This window comes from Pygoscelis adeliae, unplaced genomic scaffold, assembly GCF_000699105.1.
Source record: "Pygoscelis adeliae isolate BGI_AS28 unplaced genomic scaffold, ASM69910v1 Scaffold122, whole genome shotgun sequence".
Lineage (NCBI taxonomy): Eukaryota > Metazoa > Chordata > Aves > Sphenisciformes > Spheniscidae > Pygoscelis > Pygoscelis adeliae.
In genome coordinates this window covers 3,372,145-3,388,957 of record NW_008824358.1, presented here as the reverse complement: position 1 = coordinate 3,388,957, position 16,813 = coordinate 3,372,145, and the positions used below count along the sequence as shown (strand labels likewise).

Here is a 16,813-nt window from a genome sequence, read left to right as displayed (position 1 = left end):
TATATTCTCTTATCATTATTATTATTTTCCCTTTCTTTTCCGTCCTATTAAATTGACTTTATCTCAACCCACGAGTTTTACCTTTTTTTTCTTTCGGTTCTCTCCCCCATCCCACTGAGGGGGGAGTGAGCGAACGGCTGTGTGGTGTTTAGCTGTCTGCCGGGTTAAAGCACAACACTGAGAAATGTAAATATGATAAAAGAAATTTTTTTTTACACAGTGCTTATAACTGGCTGGTGATCTTTTGCCACTAAATATCACAGCTTAGCAGAATTTAAAAAAAAAAAAAGGACTAGAAATGTATATGGGTAAAGACGTAGAAAATTATATTCAACAGAACCTTAAAATGTAGCCTTATGAGCCATCACTCTTCAGAGCATTGGACAGCAGCTGTCTGGTGTCATTTAGAAATAAATTATCTTTATTTTTGTGAAGCAGTAGGCATTATTTATTTACTGCCTGTCACCATTTTTCATATATAAAGTCAGTTATAGTAATTTTAAAATACTGTACTTACAAGCTCCTGCTCCGGTCATACATTCTCCATTGGAAGAATCTGTTGCAAATACAGATCAGTACCTCTCTCCGAGAGCTGCTTAACTAGACAAGTCATTTGAAATGTGCTGTATGCGATGAACTGGAATCTCTCTATATATTTGGGAAAGCATACAGGTGAACCTAAATTGATGATGTTGCTGGCATTTTTCACTAACCTTCGCTGCCTTCAAGGCACTAGCGTGTCAAACTCAGCACGCAGCAATCATAGGCTTTTTCTTACTGCCAAAGTTCTGGACTTCTGCTGCTACATACCTGAATAGAAAAGTCTGCTAAACCTGAAGACATAACCCCTGTAGTCACCTCCTTTTCTCTGCAGGTGTCAATAACGATAGCTCCCATCACCATTTCGTTCCCGGTGTTCTCTGAAGCAGCCTATCAGCCTGCCCCTCTGAGTGAGAAGACGCCGCCTGATACATTTGTTGTACAGATCAGCGTGTTGTATAAGGTCCCTGTGATATACAGTATTGTATCTGGAGATGGAAAGGGTAAGCTCTTTCTGTGAAATAACAAGGAAGAGGGTGTGTTAAACAACTAGTGCTGCAGAGCACTCAGCTTTTGGATTGTTTCTTCTCTCTCTCCTTTTGCTTTTATCTGAATTCTACAGCCACTGATACTGGATGTGTATCAACCAGCTGTGCAAATTTGATATGGATCAGGTGTGGGCACATGACTGAATTTCTGTCAGATTAGCGAGAGCCACATGATACAGAGCTGACTGCACCAGCTGTATGCTCTCTTATGTCTGCTACGGGAAGATCAGGTGGTACCTGATCAGGCATGAAGTTACAGTGACTGGGGAAAGAATACCTCATTCAGCATAAAGACTGCTGGTAGAAAAACTAACTCAGCAACATTTTCTTAACGAATGTGAATGCGTAGAGTAAGTTTACGTGGGATCAGCTGGATCACGTGTCTTTTTTTACTAAACATAGAGCTGATTTTATTGTATCATTGAACATAGCCACTTTATATTTCTTCTTTGTAAAATGTTTTGTATGAAGTTGTGGTCTCCTTGAAGTTATTTGCAGAATTCCTCATCTTCAGTAAGAACAGGACTTCACAGGAAATAAAGGAAACAGGGACAAATAATCTCTGACTGTTTCAGAGGAAGGTGAAGATCTTCTGACTGGAGAGTGGGGGAGTGAACTTCTCCCCTTTTGGTTCCCATCTGACCTTCTGAATTACTTGTTTTTGTTAATTACAGCCCTGGATACTTCTGACATTCTCATAAACCCGTGTTGAATTTTATTTTGTTCTTTGAAGAATACCGTAACATACGATATTCATATACATAATGTATAGTTTGCATTGAAGGGTTCATATCTTCAGTTTTAATTAATAACATCATAAACAGAATAATTTATGCTTTTTTTTAAACAGGGTATTTCATTATCGATCCATCCACTGGTATTGTAAGAACAAGGAAGAATTTGAAACTGGAAGACTTTCCAGTTACTTTCAACGTGAGAGCAACAGATTCGTCTAATCCTAGCATATTTAATGATGTTTCTGTGAATGTGGAAGTTATTGATGAAAATGATTTCCCTCCGGTTTTCCCATCTTCTCTACTAGAAAAAAGATTGGAAGAGGTAAGAAAATGTCATCCAAACTGAATCACAAAAATAAACCCTCAATAATAATAATAATAATAATAATCTTTTGGTGAGTATACAAGTAAACATCCTGGAACTGGATAGGCTTACCATTCTGTTCTGCCATATGATGTTTTAAGGTTTATTTCAAGCTGAAAATCCCAATACCTATCGAGAATGGTCTACAAGTGTGGACATATTGAAGGAAAAGTGAATCTTTTACTAATAAGGGGCTCCACAAAGGAAAAACAGCCGCTCCATCTTGCGTATTTGTACACAGAGAATATCCATGTGCATTCACAATGTAGTGGGTGTGCTGGGCACCTTATAGACTCTCTCAGCCTTTTGTAATGGAACTTCATACAGGGAAGCAGCAGGCAAAAGTCTCTAATTTAGCAACGCTTCTCCTCTTGTACGTGTACGATCTGTTGTGATTCTTCCTGACACTAAGTAATTGGTGGCAGAATCAAGCCAGATTTCAGTCTGTGGCTGTTATGTTATGATAACCTGCAAAGGAAGCCACAGCATTTAATTATGCAAAAGCACTTAGCTCAACATTTCACTCTTCAATTTTCAAACAACACTTTTCACACTTTAATCTGCTAGCTACATTTTTAAAAAGAAGCACATTGATCATGTTTATATTTTATATAGCATGTACCTTGCCTTTGAGATTACCAGCTGATTCATACACATTCTCTTTAACAGCCACAACTGATTTCAAATCTAGTCCATTTCTAACATTGAGCTAAATGTGGGTTTAATTATCATACCTATTTTTAATGTTCCCAGTTAGTTTAATGGAGAAGAGTTAGAATCACATTTCCCAAACTTAAAAATTGATTTCCTTCTGAAATATTTAAACAGTAGGAATTGCTGGATGCCCTGTTGGATCAAATAACTTTAGATCAGGTCTCAAATGGCCCTACGAGTGAAACACTGATATTTACTGTCAATCTTAATGCAAATAACATTTTTTAAAAGGAAGAAATAGATTGTTTATTTTGAAAAGAGTAATTATTAGCCAAATAGTGTTCAGAAAGAAACATGATTTTGAAGTTGAGAACGTCCCTTGAGTTTCATAGGAGTAGAGGCTATTAAACATGAATAATTCCTCAACAGCAAGTCAGGTGCTTGAGGTTAACATTTGGCCTGTTTGAAATCATGGTGATTTTTCTTCCTGAAGATTGCTGCTGTAGGTAGAGGTGGGGGGGGGAAATAGTTCTTTGCTGTAAATTAGAGAAAACAAGACATTCTCTTACTGTGCTGAACGAGTTGTATAATTTTGATTTTAAAATGTCTATACTATTGTAAATGTATGCGGGATCTGTTACTTTCCCCCATTCACGTAATTCAAGAAATTGCAGCTAACCAAAGCCTCTGACAGCCTCAATCTGTTCTTCGTCCACAGAATTCACCCGCTACTCAGATCATCCAGCTGAAAGCTCAGGATAGCGATACAGGAAGAAATGGTTTCCTAACATATGGCATTCTCAGTGGAGACGGACTAAAATTCAGGATAGATGAAGCAACTGGAATTCTTTATTCCACTGCCTCCTTTGATTATGAAGAGGAACGTACAGAGTATCAGGTTTGCTTTAGATTTCTTGAGTCTTTTCATTATTCAGAACTCTTTATCTTTCCCTTGGATAACAGGTGACACTTTTGTTTTTGTTTAGCTTGCTATTGCTTGAATATTTTATGTATTGTTTTAGAATATGAGCATCTCAAGATGTGATGCATTATTAAACCAAGACACTGCCTTTAGACTATAATGAAATTCAAACAAGGCTCATTGTTCACCTGTCCTACAAACTCTCAAACACATCAGCACATGAATAACTAACTTCAAAATGACAGCTCATGTATTCAGTGTTGCCTGTTTGCTTGAATCTGTGCTGGACTGAGATCTTGCAGATACGATTCTCGGTTAATCTTCTTTATTGTTGCTGCCACTGCTGGATATTTGTTATGATTTTATTTTGCTTCAAGCAAAAACATTGGTGAATTTGTTGGTTCTATATGGAAAGACTTTTTAATTGACCAAATACTCCCTAAGTTTCAATAATCATTTTGAGGTGAACTCAGAATTTGAGTTTACATTTCTAAGAATACTCCAAAGTTTAAAATTCACCCAGATTTTTTAAACCTTATGCAAGTACCTACTTGTGTGATTTCTCATTACCGATAATTGTGCAACTTACAGGTTGTGGTATATGCTGAGGATGATGGAATCCCGGAGAAGAAAAGAGGTTACTGCACAGTTGTCATAAAGATCACTGATGTTAATGACTGGCCGCCTGTCTTTGATCCAGTGGCTGAATTCAGTGTAAATGAAAACGCGCCTGTGGGATTCATAGTTGGAAAACTCACAGCAACGGACAGAGACACAGGAGACAATGCCTTTGTTCTGTATAGCCTTACAGGTAACAAGGAATTCTCTCGCTGCACTGGAACAATTGTCACTTTGTTGTCTATGCTGTTACGAGCATAAATAGCATTATGTGTGTTCTCTCCTAACCCCTTTCCACATAAGCCAAGAAAGGTTCACTTTCACCTGGTTTGGTATTTTACTAATTTATGCTCATACAGCTTTCAAACTGATCGAGTAGGAACTTCTTTTGCAGACACTACAAATTGTTGTGTTTTTAATCATACTCTTAATTCTGTTAAAAATCAGCTTTTTAAAATATCTTTAGCTACTTGACTGCTGTAGCTGCAATCAGCAGGAGTAATTTTGATGAAAAAAATGCCCATAGCTTTCTTGAATGAGGAATAAGGGTCTAGGGCCTAATTCATCCCCGCCTTGTCAAACCCATTCTGCCTGCGCCAGGTATTAAATGCTGCTAAATTAAGCCTCTCTTCAGCCTGTGGACTGTGAGCGTTTCACAGCTACTAGGATGTAATGGTATCACAAGTGTGCCAGGGACCTGATTCACTATGGAGGGCTGCTGGAGAGCTGTCTTCTTCACCCTCGTGCTGGACACCTTTACCTCTGCAGCAGAAGCGCCACAACAGACAGCAGGTCACCCACACTGCTACCTCAGATTTCTGCCCAGGCTATTAATATAAAGTGTCTTCAATTTCATTTTACATTGATGTGCCAGCTTGTGAACTGCAGCGACTGAGAGCTCTGATTCGTGCTTCCTGTCACGTTTAACTGTGGTAGCTGATGGCATTACAGTTGGGAAGAGCGCCCCTTTTGCCACTGCCCCTAAATCTGACAGAGATGGAGATTTAGACCCCTCTGGACCAAAGCCTGCAGGAGTTGCAATAGTTGTTTTTGTTGTATGGACCATCAAGAGCGATGTGTATACAGTTTATATGTTTTTAGAGCCTTTTATTTCCAATATGCATACAGACTTTGAGGTGCCTTTGGACAAGGGTGGCCAAAACCAGTAAAAGTCACTGCCAGGTCTTTTGGCAGTCAAACTGATTTCTGTTTAGATTTGCGTGCCACTCAGTCCACCTTCATTAGAGACAGAATAAATTCAGTGACGTCTCCTCTTAGAGATCTTGGCAGGGGCACTGTCTTGTTACAGTGCTTCATGACTGTTGCAACCAGCAAACATGAGACTGAATATACAGAAGGCCAGAGGACTGTAAAAGTGCCTGGGAACGCCTCTGATCTCCTCTAAGAGTTGCACAGGCTCAGAGGAACTTGCTTCCGGAGATTCACCCCCAAACTCCAACGTGCTGTCCGTCATCATTTGTGTGCCTCAAGCACTATTACTTTTTGAGTGTGACAGATGTATCTGCAAAACTTGTTAACCCATTCTGTTGGCTCACATCTCAAACGCTCATCCACTCAAAATATTTTCTGCTTTTCTTCTGCATTATCTATACGATATTTAAAAAATAGCTTTAATGAGCTCAAGACACATGTACACATACAATTTAAGAGTGTAGTTAATTATGTGCTTCTAAGATGTATTCATTGATAATGCTTCTTTAAATGTATCTCAGGTGGTGGAGGAAATATATTTGAAATAGATGAAATACATGGCAACATCAAGATAAAGAACTCTCCAGACTATGAAACCATGAATAAATACAGCCTTACCGTGAATGCGGTCAACAATAAATCTGCCCCTTTCCATCAGGTAAGAGACCATTATTGTAATGAACAGTGACTCTTCTATTCAGAGTGGATTTTGAACTAGTGGGAGGGAGATCTATCAAAGACATTTATTGTGCGGAATAAATTAGTCACCTAATCGTGTTTAGGGTCAGACTTTTGCGACCTTTGTCCATGCTGAGTAGTAGTATACTCCATAATTAGTTGAAATACTTCATAATCATGCACGGTAGAATTTGACCCTGAATTGTTTGCAGACTAACCTGTGCTGGGGAACCAGAATTCTTGCCTGCTGCTGTTAGTACTGTGAGTGCCGTGATAATTTTTCATGGGAGAAAAAAGTAATTTTCAACAAATTGTTCTAGTTCTGCTGTATTTCTTTTATTTGAAAAGATATTACACACTTATTTAACTGAACTAGAACATGTGTGGTTCCCTTAACTGCATCTAGCAGCAGCAGTAGGACACGTTGGCCTCCTAAACACATCCTGTTCTTACTCGTTCAGACACCTTTCAAGAAGTGGAATCCTACTGCAACATTGAATTCCTGCCCCTCTTATATTAAAATCCTGTAGTGATCTCTGATGTTGAGTTCACAAAATTAAACCTAACACAGTGTTTTACTACAGCATTTTCAAAGTCTAATTTATACTTTTTGTTGCATATGCAAATAACAAAAAAATATCGCTAAATAAGACATTCTAAATATTCTAAAATGCATGAAACCATTTTGTTTTCTAGGCAACTACTCATGTCACTGTTCTAGTGACTGACGTGAATGATAATGCTCCAGTATTCGCTCAGAATTCCTATTCCGCTTCTATAAACATGATTAATCCTGTAGGTTCTCATGTCATAACTGTGAGCGCTACCGACAAAGATCAGGTAACTACTCCTGTTTGATTTTGACACTGCTTTAAGCTGCAGCCCAAATATATTTTCCTCCATTCTGAAGGCATGAAATACCAAATGTAGCAGAAAGTGCATTCTGATTGACTAACAGCACTGGGAATTGGAAATTAGGACTTTTGATGTTTCTGCCTTGACACTGAGGTACCCCCTGTCTTTGGGCATGTTTCTTCAGCTATATTTGCCTTAATTTCTCCCCTTATTATACTGAGTTGTACCGGTCTTTCAGAAGGATACAAGGACTGAAGCAATTTAGCGTCTGGACTTCTGAAGTGGAACAATCTGTAAAAGCTAAACATCATATAGCTGGCTTGAACATGGAAATGTCTGCTTACCAAACGCCTCTGAAGTGTGGTACCCCAGCTAATTCTCTCTGTCCCCATTTTTTAAAGTAATTTTGTTTGACATATCTGTACTGCACCCATCAAGGTAGTATCCAGGCACTGGCAGAGGTATCCGGTAGTCAACCAGATCACCGTGACAACATCAGTACTAATCGTATCATTTAAAAGATGAAACATCTAGAAGTGACAACAAAATAGGTGTAGCAGGTGCCTTCCTATTTCTTCATGTGTAATTTTGGTTAAAATAGCTGCAGCTGTGGTATATTGCTGCAAATAACTTAACGGGCCCCTTTTTTTTTTTTTCATCCTTCTCAATGATTTTATATAAAAAGTGAAATTGCTTATGAAAGTTGCTGGACTCTGTGAGATCTGCATTGAGACGCTAACGAAACTCATTCCTCAGATAGTATGCCTGGTCCTCTGCCATGCAGAGCAGCACTCATCCTCCCTGTGCCACCCTTTCAGGATTCTGGGGCAGAGTCCAGCTCTGAAATTATTAGACTTTGTCTCTATTCCTCCCTGTTCCTGAAATAATTATAAATCCACAGATTACTTAGTGACGACAGATGTTCATGGTAGGGTTTGATCCTGCTGCTGCAGAGCCGTGGAAGAACAGAATGCAATGCTTTTCAGAAATACAGAGCAAAATGCAATAGAGCAAACCCTAAGGGTTTTTCAGAATGGCTTGTCTCAGGAAAGTGAAGCGATGCGCGGAGAGTAAAATGTGTCTGACTCTCCTGTGGCAGGCAGGAATAGGGCTTACCCTCATAGCAGCGGGGAGGCTGTGCTTCTCCTCAGGGTGTGAAAAGGATCCAAGGGACTTTGGCTTATTCTGGTTGACATCATACCTTTAGATGACTCTTTCGCTACTCTGACTGTCTCCCTCTACGCGTGTCCTTAACTTATTTTCTTTAGAGACCCTTTTTCACAGTTTTGCTGTGTAACTGGCCAACTGCTTGTGAATTTTCTTCTGCTTTGTGTTTTTATCGGCACCCATCCTACCATAGCTAACCCCAAGTTTTCATTCTCTAAATAAATTCACCAGAGACATTTAGACATTGTCAAATCTCGTTTCAGTGTTTATCCTACCCTTCAAAAGGTACTCCCAGTGCATGTAGTTTTCTTTAGTATTGCTATGGGATTTTTTTTTGGATCCTGGAACATCGAAATTAATTTGGGGGGGTGGGAGGCTCTGCTCATCGGCCCTTTCCTCTGCTGCTGCTCTTGTGTTACAGCTTAAGCACAAAGTAGCTCTAAGCCCGGTTCTCTCTAGTTATTAAAAAGGCCTCTGGCGTTCTGTCCATTTAAGCACGGAAATACTGAGATTCCAGTGAGTCTGCCCTAGGGGACTTGGGGCACTGAAATAATGTGGTCCTGCAAGCAATAGTTACATGAAGTTGTGTTCCTTTCATGGCAGGGGCAAAATGGCCTTATTGGGTACTACATCCTCCCTGATCAAAACTTCAGCCCATTCTTCCTGATAGAAGATACGAGTGAGGGGAAAATAATTACAACTGGAAACCTGTCTAGATCTGGAGAGATCCATTTAACAGTGATGGCTAAGGACAAAGGCTCTCCATCTTTAAATGACACTGCTGTGATTACTCTTAACGTGTTTGACAACCGTCCATTTGTTCCACGGTTTAACGAGAGCAAAATCAGGTGAGGCTTTCATATTAAGTTATATAACTGGTACATATTCTCCAGGTAGTGGAAAACATAGTAAAGTTGAAAGTTGAAGCTGATTTTAATTTTCTTCCGTGCAGAAGAAGGGACATCAGGTTTTTTTGAACAAAATGTCCAGGAAATTCTGCTATGCCGGTGGTTCTGTGAACGTGATGCGAGGCATCGCCTTTTATTTCTTTATCGTGCAGCTTGCATAAGCCAGACTCTGTCCCTTTCCTCTTGCACACTAATAAAGCATTCTTCCTTAGCCTTTACTCAAGGATAAACTAATGTCTGGCTAGAAAAGTAGGGCTTGCGCTGCACTCTGTCAGTGAGCTCTAGCGAACAACTAGAGGGGAGGGGGCAGGATTTTCCACAGAGAACTCGCTCTTGAAGAGTTAAATTTCAAAGCCTGCCAGTGCAACAGCTGCTGGGAAATCTAACATTATGATTTCTCGTTTATTTTCTATATTAGCATTTCCATTTTGGAAAACACAGGAGTGGATTATTTAATTTACGCTTTTACTGTGGTTGAAACTTTAGGAAAACCAATTGATTATGCAGTTGTATCTGGCAATGAAAAAGGTGAGTACTATTTCCCTTATGAGTTAAAATAGCTAAGATAATAGAATAACCTGTCTTTTGTGTGACAGATGTTGCCATATGTAAATGTGGAGATGGAGAGCAAGGATTAAAACTTTTGTCATTTTTTTAAAAAAAAAAGTACACAAAGAATTTCTTTCAGAGCTCTTCAGCATGGACTTCGTTAATCTTCTTTGGCTAAAGAGGTGGTGGTAACTTGCCAGAAAATGGGTTCCTGTAGTCTTAAATTAGGATAATTTGCAGGCCGAGGGAGCCAAAATAGAAGTTGTTAGCAAGCAGCTTCCTCCCTGCCAATCACTTTTAGTCTATCATTTCCTTGCACTTGCACCTATGTTAGGGCGTCTGGCCTCCTTCAGCTTTTGCAGCCGTGATGCGACTCCATTTGCGCACAAAAAAAAGGAAATAATTAGAAACTGATAGAAAACTTGGAAATCCATGTTGTGCGGTCAGGAGTTGTGCAACAAGAGGCTGCAATTCTGTTTTCCAAGTACGTTGCTCCTTTACATGTTTAAGGCCTGTTTGGTCTGGGCTAGGACCCCAGCTGTGATGCCTTTGCGGCTCAGCCAGTGGAAGGGCTGCGTTTCCCATTTTTAAGAGCAGAGGGCCCATGGAAACATCCTAAGAGCAACCACGACACAAGAGGTAGGAGGGATACAAGTGACGTGGTAGCTATAACGATCAAGGTGTGTGTTTTTCCTTTCAGGTCATTTTAGATTGGACCCGAAAAGTGGTCAGCTGAGAACAGCAATTAATTTGAACTATGAGGAAGTTTCTCAGTATGTGATTTTAATTGAAGCAAATGACAATCTCTCATCTGCCGCAGAAGCCCAGCATTCAGGTAACTTTTTGATTTGAAGGACATTCCAACTTAAATCGGGGGCAACGAACACGTCTTCTGTATTTGCAACCCAATATAGGAATCATGAGTCTCTTTAACTGAAAAGTCTGACGTGAAAGATGAAACGCTGAAGGTCAAGGTTGTGCAGAGAAAAGCAGCAGCCTTCCCCCAAGGGCGCGAGCCCTCACAGGGCCCTACCGCGGTCTCAGAAAAGAAGATAATAGCTGGGCATTGGACTGCTCAGCGGGAGCTGGCGGAACCTGCCTGTCCCTTGCCTGGTACGGCACAGCCAGCTGGAGAGGGCTGACAGAGGAGCAGTGCTGTCACCCTTTGCCTTGAACTGCCTGCTCTCACTGAAGCCCCAGCAGGAGTGCGCGGGATAGAGCTCCTCTGGACACAGCCCTGCTGCGTTCCCTTTCTTCCCCCTCTTCCTCACGTGCAGCAGAGATACTGCTGCAAAGCCACAGCCTGACCCGGCCTTTGAAAGTTGTGCTTGGCTGATGTTTGTTGTTGCAGTTAACTTGTGTTTGTTTAATAGGTCTGTTTGCTCAAAACGTGGTGATGCTGACAATCTCAGTGCAGGATATAAATGAAGAGCCAGCGTTTTCGAATAACGCCTACTCTGCTAGGATACCGAACTCCGTGCCATACAAGTACCCGGTTACTACGGTTCAGGTAGAGTATCTTTCTGTGCTCTTCGTGAGGACAGAAATCTCGTGAAAGATTTGGATTTCTTCCACAGTTGAACTGGGTTAAAGGAGCTGTTAAATCTGCTCTTGAAAGCTGGAGACAGATTCTGCCTATCATCCAGGTTTAACATAACGCTGGTGAAGGATGGGGTGTTTAGGGAACTGGTCCATGCCTGTCCTACCAGCGGGTCTGTCAGAAGAGCTATACAGTCTGTTCTGACTCATGCTGCTGTTATGGATTACATACTGCACAGACTGCCGTTCTCTCTTTGGCACCGTTAACCGCCTTGTTACATATCAGACCTAAATGGGAAATGATTTACAAAATGGAGCAGTTCTCATTTCTAAGTCTGGTGTTATCCCTCAGTCCCAGCCTGCTCCTTTTACGCTTGCAGCTGTAGAATCCTCCAGACTTTATGGCAAATGTATTTCCCCTTTCATACCCTTGGTCTGATTCTGATAGTTTGTGCCCCGCTTTGTATAGTGCAAAGAGAAAAATATAACAGCGCTATCCTGGAATACTCCAGTCTTACAAATAGAAACTGCAGAGTTTTATGACTGAAGAGCAACATGCAGCCCAAAAGCCCCAAGCTGAGTTTCACAAATCACCTTTTTTAAACCCAGGCCACAGATCCAGATTCAGGAGACAACGGACTTCTGCTGTACAGCTTAGTGAATAATCAAGCGAGCGAATTTGACATCGATGAAAATACAGGGCAGATTTTTACAGTTTCTGTAGCAGGAAAGGCTGGGACATTTTATCTGGAAGTCCAAGCTGAAGACCAAGGCACAAGAAGACTCACAGCCCGGACAACAGTCAACGTAAGGAAGATTGCTATTTATAGTCCTGATTTGCTTCCATGTCAAAACTCTGTATACAAGAAGGGGCCAGGTTTGGTAATGACAAAAAAATTACTTCATACCATACAATGAGACTGTCAGATACACCAGTATTTACTGCGTACTTTCAGGCCAGAATTATGAGGTTGCCACTTCCGTTGGCATGAAGGCTGACTTTTAGAGGACAATTATTTTATATTGGAGGTTTTGGGTTTGGTTTTTTCTTTTTTTTGAAAGTCAGTCTATGAGAGGTACAAACGCTTTAGAAAACCTTACATGTGATTTATTTATTTATTAGGTAACTGTTGATCCCAGTTCCAGTAACAACATTGTGGTGGTGGTACTTAATCAGAAGATCAATGTTGTTGAAAGAAACATTGCTGCAGTAAAAAGGTATTTTTGAAACCGTGAAGCTTATTGAGATATAATCTCTGACGACAAATTTAGAGTCCCTTTGAGATAGGGGTCTGACAGCCAACAGGGCAGGTGATAACAGCTGGTGCCCGTGAAAAGCTAGGCCTTCAACTTGATGTAGTTCAGAATAATTTGAGGGAATTCACAGGAATCCACCAGTTTTTACCTGGTAAGGCTTTGGCCCGAGCTGACAAATGGCAAAGAGGTCATTGGACTAGACTATTTAGAGCGGTCTCTCCCCACCTCAACGTTTCGGTGATTTTTAACAGCCTAGGATGAAGTTTTTCATGGATAGTAGGCTCAAGATACGAATGTGGAGACAGGATAAAAGCCAGAAACCAAACCCACCTTTGCTACAGATGAAAAATCCCCCTTGCAGCACGGCAGCAGAGCTTCTCAAGGGAAGTCTCAGCCCTGCGGTGCTAGGGGATTAGCTAGCGATGTGTGGATGGGCACACTACAATCAAAAACATATCTCGGCCTTTTGGGCATGTTAATGAAGACACGAGATCTTTTGTTTGGTTATACATAAACATGTATTGACATTGGAAATATTGCGTCCTCCTTTTTTGAGGGGAAATCACTTTGAAGGATGGAAAAATGAGTTTGTGACGTTGATGCTATTATGGCACCAGTTTCTTGTTGGTAAAAATTAAAAGGAAACCCTAGAGAGAGGATTATGAGACTGAATTTCCCTCCTCCCCACCTTTACTGTATATAATACTCTATAGGTATCACTGCCCGTATTTATAAAAAATGTCAAGCACAAAGTGAGCCATATGTCGCTTTGAAAAGCGCGACTAAATATGAGACACGCTATGCAAGACTGTTCATGAAATCTAGGTATAAGGGTTTGTTAACCCTTCCTTTCTCTAATTAATCGTTCAGTTATGCCAATGGCACCTATCTAAGAATTTTCAAACTACGTACAAAAGTTATATAGTGTCTACTAATGAGAAGTATCTTTGATAATCCTGCATTTTTACACGCTTAGATTAAAATACTAAATATCTGCAAAGTGTTGTATTAAATACTACTTTTCTATCACTTAATTTCCAGAGCAAAAGAATTTGTCAGTGCCCAGTTAATCTAAAACGTTTTCTTAATCTGATGGCAGGGTCCTGGAAGGTAAACTTGCATGGAATGTATACATCATTGATGTTTATTCCAGTGAGTTTGAAAGAAAAGCAAGAAGCAGCACTGATGTAACCCATGTAAAAATTACTGCTTTTGATGAGGCAAACCAGGAAGTATCTGCAGAAGATGTAAAAAGGTCTGTATGGCACAGTCTGTCTTCTGGGTGTCAGAGCTATGCAGCTAGGTTTTGTTTCGCTTAAAATTATTAATGTCTTGGACTGGACAGGTTGAGATCAAATAACAGTTTATCTGAGACTTATCTCAAGGATTAAATGGAACTTTTTGAATTCAGAAAGCTTTCGTTATTTATTGAGTTTGTCAAAAACATGAATAAGGCTGTTTAATTGTGCAAAATATATTTAAAAGTCGGTTTTAAAGAAAACTGAAGCAGAAAGAACATTGTTAAAACAGATATCGACTTCACTTCAGAACTGCAGAATGTTGATTAAAAACTTACATTTTAGGTGTATTTTACACTTGTTTCGTAACAACATGAATGCATATTCTTACAAACATTCTATGAAGGGCAGCTGCTATTTGAACACACAATTCCCAGACTCAACACCTCTCTTAAACCAGTAATTGTTTGTGGGCGGTATTACTGACGGAGTCTGTGGTCCCAGGAAGCACTCTGCATGGCTGAACCTTTTTCTCCGAGGAAAGCGCTATTGCTATCTGCGGCTGCCTCGATGCGGATTTAGAGGATGCTGACCTAAAATGCAGCATTTTAGTTCATAAGCACCAGGGCTGGTTGCTAGAAAACATGAGTTTTTCCCAAATGAAAGACATGACAAGTCTGTATTCTGTTTCTTTCTTCACTACTCTTCAAGTCAAAATGAAGGTCTGATAAATCATGAGCATTTTACTCTTCTGTCTTCAGAAAACTTAGGGAGCAGAAGAGTAACATTGAGATAGAACTGGAGAAAATATTTTCAACGCCTGTTACTGCTGCCATAGAAGAGGCTCCTGCAGACTCGGCAACTCCTGAACTCGTTGCAACGATCGTGCTCGGTGTTCTGCTAGCCTGCACCCTCGTAGCCTTCCTGGTCTATGTGCTTTTTACCATAAAAAGGAAAAGGTACAAACAGTTCGACTTTAACAATGTAATTTAGACTTACAGCTGATCAGTTTACTTTAAATGTCAACTTGAAAAACGCTTATCTGATAAAGTGCTGATATTTGCATGGAGTATTGCCCAAGATTTGCTATAAATCAAAATGCCTGGCGCCGTACTGTAGATGTTAGACACAGTGCACCTAACTGACAGTTGGCTGCTTCTTGTGCTTGTCACACAGCAACAGCAGAAACAAACACTTTTCAAGACAGAGAAACGTGGGTAGCAGAAATTTTAACTGTGAAGGGGGGGAAGTAGCTGTAATACAACCACATATATTACATATATATGTAACATATAGACCCCACGTAGGGTCTCCTCTAACCCCATGAATGCTGAAATCAAGGGGTGTTTTGCCGCTAACTTTGGTGGCAGCAGGACCACATAGTAGAGGAAAATGGATTCACTTCCAAGAGGGCAGCGGGTATTTACCCCGTCACCATTACGGGAAAACAGGAAATACTCCAACTAACCCCCAGAATAATACTGAAAATAAATGCCGCATATTAAACTTAGGACACAAATACTCCATGTTCTGTTTTTCACACAACTGTAAAGCCAATCTTCAAAAAGAATTAACAATTTTAATGTATTTATCATTTTCAGAAAGTGTGACGAACAGCCTTTGGTTACGAAGCAGGCTGAAATTATGGAGGGTATTGACCAAACTGGAAGTCTGAAAAGCTTAGAGACACTAAAGCACACGAATAATGTGTAAGTAGAATGTTGATATCACAAATTTATGAACAATAGCATATCAAAAGATGTGGTTCTAGTTTACTCCGGTAACACAGGATTTTCCTTGTATCTTTCACTAGTGTATAGGTCGATTTTATTATTTTTTTTAATAATAATTAAAAAGTTAAAAACTTTTTACAAGTTAAAAACTCTACACTTGAAGGAAGCTAACATCTTTTAATCTTGTATCGAAAATTACAAGGGCAAATTCCTACTTACTCGTTGGCAAATTGTTAAGCCTTATGCCAAAAAACCCCCTTCAGGATACAAGAAGCTACTTAACGTTCCCCTGGGGAAAATCCCAGTAATTCCGAGATCAGCATACGTGCTGCTCTCAGTTTTAGAGAGGCTACGATTTTTGTCACCGAACTATTTGCAGGCTCGAGGTGTTACGACTTCTCTTAACTCTCGTTCAGGAAAACTGATGTAATAGCGTTTGGCAACATGGAAGACACCGACGGAGGTGGTGCTGACAAAGACGTAAATCAGGCCGATGAAAAATGCCGTTACCTTGAGACGCTACTGTTAGATTGCAACAGTGACCATGAAGAACATGTAGCATCTGAAAAAGCCGCTGAGCCTAGATATGTAGATGCCCAGCCCACTGCAGAATTCACAACAAAACAGGTAATTAGCTTTTAAATTGCGAAGAATGGAGCGAAAGGTATTTTATCATCGCTCGTCAAATAATGGAAAGAATTATCAAAAAAAGTAAACCCGTGATGGAACCAAAAAAAAAATCTTATGTGAAGTAATGAAAAATCTTTGAGGAGGGGCTGTTTGTCCCTGCCTAGGAGAAGAAGGACTTTGTGACCCAGAAGCGATGACTCCCTTCCATCTTTTACAGAACGTGTTACAGTAAAGGGTTCTCACGTGCTGCTCCTAAAACTTGCAGCCCTAAAAACGATGCTTCAGAGACAGACTATGTATCGATCTAGATCTAAAGTTACATGACTTCTACTGCTCGGAATTTATCCACGCTCTACCATTTGTAGCTTTCTGCCTCATCTGCGTTACGTTTTCTTGCAGGATTGCTTTCCGACAGACACAAATCCGGAGTCGGCTCTTTCCTTAACACCTGATCCCGCAATGGCTGCCCCTGAAAAAGAAATAAAAGGAGTAAAATTTTCAGAAGTGGCAATTATTTTGGATGCGGAGCCTGAAGATGATGAGCCTAACGTGTTTTTTCGTCAATAAGGATGCTTGACGGAGAAAACTTTTAGGAAAACCACAGTGACGTTCATTGGAACAGTACAGAATTGAACGAGCAATAAGAATATGGGAACGCTACCCG

General features: G+C 40.3%; 1 protein-coding gene across 1 annotated transcript in view; it reads left to right on the top strand.

Annotated features, from left to right (window-relative positions):
* Window positions 1–16,813, top strand: part of LOC103913167 (protein dachsous-like) — a 42,361-nt gene that overhangs the window by 22,968 nt on the left and 2,580 nt on the right. The window contains exons 25-41 of the mRNA XM_009319632.1: window positions 875–1,043; window positions 1,939–2,147; window positions 3,562–3,741; window positions 4,357–4,576; window positions 6,117–6,253; window positions 6,970–7,113; window positions 8,899–9,143; window positions 9,622–9,731; window positions 10,453–10,587; window positions 11,126–11,262; window positions 11,901–12,098; window positions 12,415–12,509; window positions 13,648–13,803; window positions 14,548–14,745; window positions 15,388–15,495; window positions 15,936–16,146; window positions 16,549–16,698. Of these exons, the coding sequence (XP_009317907.1) occupies window positions 875–1,043; window positions 1,939–2,147; window positions 3,562–3,741; window positions 4,357–4,576; window positions 6,117–6,253; window positions 6,970–7,113; window positions 8,899–9,143; window positions 9,622–9,731; window positions 10,453–10,587; window positions 11,126–11,262; window positions 11,901–12,098; window positions 12,415–12,509; window positions 13,648–13,803; window positions 14,548–14,745; window positions 15,388–15,495; window positions 15,936–16,146; window positions 16,549–16,698 (2,802 nt within the window). The remainder of the gene's footprint in view (window positions 1–874; window positions 1,044–1,938; window positions 2,148–3,561; window positions 3,742–4,356; window positions 4,577–6,116; window positions 6,254–6,969; window positions 7,114–8,898; window positions 9,144–9,621; window positions 9,732–10,452; window positions 10,588–11,125; window positions 11,263–11,900; window positions 12,099–12,414; window positions 12,510–13,647; window positions 13,804–14,547; window positions 14,746–15,387; window positions 15,496–15,935; window positions 16,147–16,548; window positions 16,699–16,813) is intronic.